At 44.6% G+C, this 6,000-nt stretch overlaps 1 protein-coding gene across 6 annotated transcripts in view; it reads left to right on the forward strand.

Annotated features, from left to right (window-relative positions):
• Nucleotides 1-4,929, forward strand: part of PHACTR4 (phosphatase and actin regulator 4) — a 117,884-nt gene extending 112,955 nt beyond the window's left edge. For all 6 annotated transcript variants that reach the window (XM_075908596.2, XM_075908593.2, XM_075908595.2 and 3 more), the window contains 4 exons: nt 658-719; nt 1,934-2,071; nt 2,864-2,940; nt 4,090-4,929. In XM_075908596.2, coding sequence (XP_075764711.1) covers nt 658-719; nt 1,934-2,071; nt 2,864-2,940; nt 4,090-4,105 — 293 coding nt within the window. In that variant the 3' untranslated portion in view covers nt 4,106-4,929. The remainder of the gene's footprint in view (nt 1-657; nt 720-1,933; nt 2,072-2,863; nt 2,941-4,089) is intronic.
• The last annotated feature ends 1,071 nt before the right edge of the window (nt 4,930-6,000 follow it).

Consider the following 6,000-nt stretch of genomic DNA (forward strand, 5'->3'; position numbering starts at 1 on the left):
AAATAAAAAGTGTTTTGCTTGGATGTAAACACTTAACTGCAGTATGTGCAGCCCACAAATCACTGAATCATGCTAGGGCATAAAACCCAGCAGATGATTATGGTCTGTCTAGCTTTGTTGCCCAGATGAGTGTAATTAGAGTTAACGGTTATAAATGTCAAAAAGAAACAAGACTTTAAAAATCAACTTTAGAAAGGAACATGTCAGAGGTCATTTTAAACAGAAATGTCCTTCTCTGAATTGCCTTTTAAACCAGTAGCATAACAGATCTGGGGAGGGGGGTGCTTCAAGTACCCATTTAAAAATGTGATTTAGGCTCATAGGAGACAAAACCACTCAGATGGTTTAGAAAAATTTGCCTGGAGTCCTCTGCTAGTCTGGAGAGGGCCCTGGTTAGCTATTGACCCATCCTGAGGTAAGGCCCTTTCAGCCATCTGTGGTGTATGGGACAAGTACAGATTATGGGACAAGTAAAGATTCAGACATCCTTTCCCTAGTGCTCTCAGCATGCCTGCTGTTACTGTTGACAGACCGTAGGAAATGCAGATATCCCCTTGCTATGAAAAGCTAATTTTCTGTGTTCAGCTCTTGAAAGTAGTTTTCAAAAACAAGTAGTGTTGGCCATGCTTAAATGACACATTTTTTTCCCCTTGCCAGAAAAAAATGAGGCTGACCGGCAGGCCGAGAAGAGGGAGATTAAACGCCGACTCACCAGAAAGGTACTGCAGTGCTCCATGTTGTGCTGCCTATCTCTCTGAGCTGATATGGATGGTGGTGGTAGTAGCACCTAAGAGACTGTAGAGGGGTGGAGAAGTCCGTGAGGTTGCTCTGTGATTATCCTGAGTGACCTCTGACTGTAACAGGCTGGGAATTAGAATCATAGAATACTAGAACTGGAAGGGACCTCGAGAGTCCATGAAGTCCCGGTCCCCTGCCCTCAGGACCCAATACTGTCTAGACCATCCCTGATAGTCTATGTAACCTACTCTTAAATATCTCCAGAGATGGAGATTCCACAACCTCTCTAGGCAATTTATTCCAGTGTTTAACTACCCTGACAGGAAGTTTTTCCTAATGTCCAATCTAACATCCCTTGCTGCAGTTTAAGCCCATTGCTTCTTGTCCTATTGGTCTCAGCTGTCGAGGTATCACTGCACCTATCGCTGGGGTCTTGGAGTTTTATAGTAAAACAGCAGCAGCCATAGTTTTCACACTGGGTGGCCTTGAAATCAGTTTCCTAAAGAAATGCTTAGGAGAAATTGCTGCAACTGCTTAGTAGTTGTCTTCAGTGAGATTTGTTCCCAGTACTCTGAAAAAACAGCCACTTATTTAGGTGCTTAGATGTGGATTTAGGAACCTGACTTGAGGCAGCTAGGCTCAAGAATTGACTGCCATTTCCAGAATGGGGTGTGAAATGGACAGACTACCCCAGATTCTAACACTGCCCTGTCCCATATACCAAAAGGATTAGCTATGGATCTCAGATGGGTCTAGCCCACAGGCACAGAGTTAATTTCGTTCCATAATTGTGGCTGGGAAGGAATTTTTCCAGAGCATATTGATATGGAGCTTGAGTACATGTTGCCATTCACTGGTTGGGGGTACAACCCACACAGTCAGTCTCTTGCAGTGGCATGGGAAATGATATCACTGTATCAAGGTCCCTCCCTCCATCTGTTCCTGTAGCTCTCGTTTGAAATGCCATCCTGGCCCTGTGTGCTTTTTTCACTACCATAGACTCACTTCACTGAGGAGGCACTTAGCTACTGTCCTTAAGAGTTACTATGTGCTGTGTTGCATCTCACATCAGGAGCCAGCAGTTCATAATAGTGATCTCTCGTGTTGACACAAAGATTAAAAGGTGGAGTCTTTGACCAATATGCACATTGGTGACAAGTACAGTCGAAGCTGACCTGTCTTCTGTTGTTTTCAGCTTAGTCAAAGGCCTACAGTAGCTGAATTGCAAGCCAGGAAGATCCTGAGGTTTCATGAGTATGTGGAAGTGACAAATGCTCAGGACTATGACCGGCGAGCAGATAAGCCATGGACAAAACTCACCCCTGCTGACAAGGTAATGTCAAGAGTGCTCTCTTCCCAGCCCTTGAAGCCATACATTGGATACTCCATGCTCAGGAATGTGAGCAAAGTAAAGTTGCTCTTCTTCCTTTTGCTTCAACTCTTCCATGTAGTGGAACCGTCCAATTCCCTCCCTCCTTCCGAATGACTCTTCCCACCTCTCTGGCCCCATCCTGTTGAGCATCTACCCGCTACCAGCACACTAACAGCTTCCGTTCCCTACATACAGAGCCCAAAGGGCCTCTGTGCTGCTTTCTCCTCATTCCTGGCCCAACCACCCTCTTCTTGCTGTGGCAGGGTACAGATGCTGGGAAGACCCAAGTAAGAGGGTGTTCTTGGCAGGCGGAAGCTTGCCTGATCAGAGTCGTGGCAGGAAAGTGTTTCAGTCCAGTTCCATGCATCATTGTACTTTAAGAACTGGGCAGACCTTAGGATTACAGGCACCTGGGAATTAGTCAGAATCGTAAGGTTAACCTGAGTCTTGAGTAGGGTTGCTGAAGAAGAAATGAGGATGCTGCTGAGTTTGATCTCCAAATCCTCACTTGAGGTATAGCTATCTGCAAGCTCTCTCTTCAGATACGAGGAAATGGAGGCGGTGGTCAGTCCTGTCCATTTCAAAACTACATGTGCCCTTCATTTTCTTCACCACAAGTCACTGAGATGGTGCGGACCAGCCATAAGCAGATCAATTTGTGTAGCACGTCCTGAGTCTGTGTTAATGGTCGGTGTGTGCGGGGGGGTATGCCCGTCTGGTGACCTGAAAGGATTTCTCTCCTCCTCCTTGCAGGCTGCCATCCGAAAGGAACTGAATGAGTTTAAAAGCTCTGAAATGGCAGTGCATGAAGACAGCAAACACTTCACACGGTGAGTGAGACAAGATTCCAGCCCATTTGTTTGCCTCCGTGGCTGCTTTGGGTCTTGCTTGTAAAGCTGTGCTTTGAGCCCCTTGATCCAAGAGCGGATGTGAGCTTTAATATAGAATATGAGCTTTAATCCTATGTGGGAGAAATGACCAGATGCAGTTTTCAGACTTTTATCTTCACTTTCCTCATTGCGGGAGAGCTTCTTGCGTGCACCTGCCTGTAAACTGTGGGCCTGGAGGCTGGGTAATGAGTTAGTGAGCCTTTCACCAGTTTATAGTGGGTTCAAATCCTGGTAAGTCAATAGTGAGCAAAAGCTGATTCTAGTTAACAGCTGGCTAGTGGTGTATGTTCCCTCTCCAGGTCGCCAGGTCCCCATGTCACAGAAAACACCATGGCTACATCTACACTGGCACCCTTTTCTGGAAATGCTTAAAACGGAACAGTTTTCCGTTATAAGTATTTCCAGAAAAAGCACGTCTACATTGGCAGGATGCTTTTCCGGAAAAGCACTTTTTCCGGAAAAGCGTCCGTGGCCAATCTAGACGTGCTTTTCCGCAAAAAAAAAAGATTGTCATTTTCGCGATCGGGGCTTTTTTGCGGAAAAGACTACTGTGCTGTCTACACTGGCCCTTTTCCGGAACAGTTTTTCTGGAAAAGGACTTTTGCCCGAATGGGAGCAGCATAGTTTTTCTGGAAAAACAATGACAATTTTACAGTAGATTGTCATTGCTTTTCCGGAAAAGCAAGTGGCCAGTGTAGACAGCTGGCAAGTTATTCCGGAAAAGCGGCTGCTTTTCTGGAATAAGTGGCCCAGTGTAGACACAGCCCATTACAATTCCTCCGCCAACTCACTCCACAGTCTCTGCATAGAAGTCAGTGGAGCATGGAGACTGAAAAGCTGCCCCCTCAAACTTTTGAGTGTGTTGGCTAGGCAATGCAAGTAAAGTTCTTTCTCTGTCTCCCACTGGGGTGGGTTGGTGCACAGGGGTGTGAAGTGACTTCAAAATTATCACTAAGAATCAGTGATTTCACACTGTCAGTGCGGACATTCTAGCAATATAGACAACCTGATTTTTTAAAACATCCATAACACTTCTTTACAGTTTACCCACATTCCAGCTGTGACATTGATTTTATTCTTCCATCTTAGGTACCATCGGCCATAATCCTCCAAAAGAGGGAGTGAGAAACCAGAGCGGAGAGGACTGAAAGTGTGTGGTATTTCTATCTTCTTGACAATACAGTGAGAGAGAACCTGGGGGCTCATCCATGCTTTGCCTTGAGAGCATACCCAGAAAAGGGCTATGAGCTGGGGTGCAGGGGGATCCTATCTGAATGTAGCATTTCACTGGAACAAACACATCTCAAGTGCCATCAGGCTGGAACTGAACACTATACCTCGCATGATACAGCAATACTCCCCAGGCATGCAGGCACCCTGGCTCACCATCCTGGGGACCACTCTGGCATTGGAACTGAGCTCTTCCACCCCTCCCCCAGCTGCCTTTCTTGCTCATGATGGACCCTGTTCTTCACTGTAAATAGTCCTTACAAACTGGTTGGAACTTTTTGTTTTTCCCTTTTTGGTAAGGGGAGGGGAAAAATAATCTAAGCTCTGATGTTCCAGAGAGCTGGGAAGCATGTGTGTATATTTGCTGTGTACAAAGGAAACCTTTTTTAAAAATGCTGTCCTGGCAGGAGACTGACATGTGACTATTTTTGATTTTGCTTGTGTCTTTTTAATGTACTTAATATTCTGAATCACTACTGACCAATGTATGTTGCCCTGGAAGGGAAATGTATAGACTGTAACAACATATGCTGCATCTTGTAAACTTAAATTTTTTTATTTTACAAAAACCAAACCCACGAACCTGCTCCTGCGCTAATAGACCTTGTCTTGAGACAATTAAGCTCTTGTTTAATAGGAGCTACAGACAAAGGAAATGACTGTTGCCTTTTAAAGTTTTGTTTTTAATTTCAGGAAATTGTGGCATGTAGTAAGCTTTCTTTGATTGTGTCTTCCTCTATTTTATTTTTTTTAAGTCTCCCAAACCAGGGTGAAACTTGCCTTTTCCTAGTCCCATAGCGAAACCTACTGGAAATTCTGAGCATTACACTGTGGGGCAGGGGAGGTTTTAAAAAGTGGCCTTAAAACCAGCCAGTCTTTTAAGAGTGTTTTCATATCAGTTCTTACTGAATGTTAATGTTGATATCGGCTACTGCTGTAATGAAGTGCACAGCACTTGTCCCATGAGAGTGAAATGACACTTGGAATGAAGGGAAAGCAGGGGGAGATGTTTAAGAAGATGGGCGATTGGGGATTTTAAAGGGTGGAGAGTTCTGTGGTGTTGGATCACTGGCTTGTCTTATTCGTTACTTGTTCACTGTCTTTGCTGGAGATCACTCACAACCTATATGCTCGTGAATCCTATATGCCTACCTAATGTGGAGGCCTTTTCATATGCTTGGTACTGCCCTTTTTCCATGAAGTGCTAAGTATCTGGTGGGCCAGTCCCACAGGATATAGTGTGGCACCCTCATCTGCTGCAATCGCACTCTCGGGAGATAGTTAATTCTTGTTTCATCTCAGTCATATTCTTATGCAAGGAGTCACTGGGGAGAATTTCTTGTTTCTTCAGGGTTCCTTTGCTGCCCCCACACCAATGATTCACAAAGAGGCAAAGATTGAAGTTCCCTTTTATGGAAAAAATTTGGAACTGGTGCATTGTATTTCCATATTGCTTCTCTGATGTACAAAATCTCTGTAGACTACATGATTGCGTTGTATATCTGTTATCCTGTTGACAAATTTTAATTATTAAATAAAGTATTTTAGGATTTTTTTTGTAAATAAAACAACTTGTCTTGTACTTTTGCCACTCACAGATAGGGGACAAATACTTGGGGCAGGAGGGGGTTGTGACCTAGGGCATGGGTGCAAGATGGAATGCAGAGGGTTTGGATCTGACCCTGGGACAGGAGGGACTACCGCCGATCCCAGCAATGGCAACAGAGTTCTTCATCCTTTTGAAGAGGAACAATTACATTCTGTATGATT

This window comes from Pelodiscus sinensis, chromosome 26, assembly GCF_052426305.1.
Source record: "Pelodiscus sinensis isolate ZL-2025 chromosome 26, ASM5242630v1, whole genome shotgun sequence".
In the NCBI taxonomy this organism is placed as follows: Eukaryota; Metazoa; Chordata; order Testudines; family Trionychidae; genus Pelodiscus; species Pelodiscus sinensis.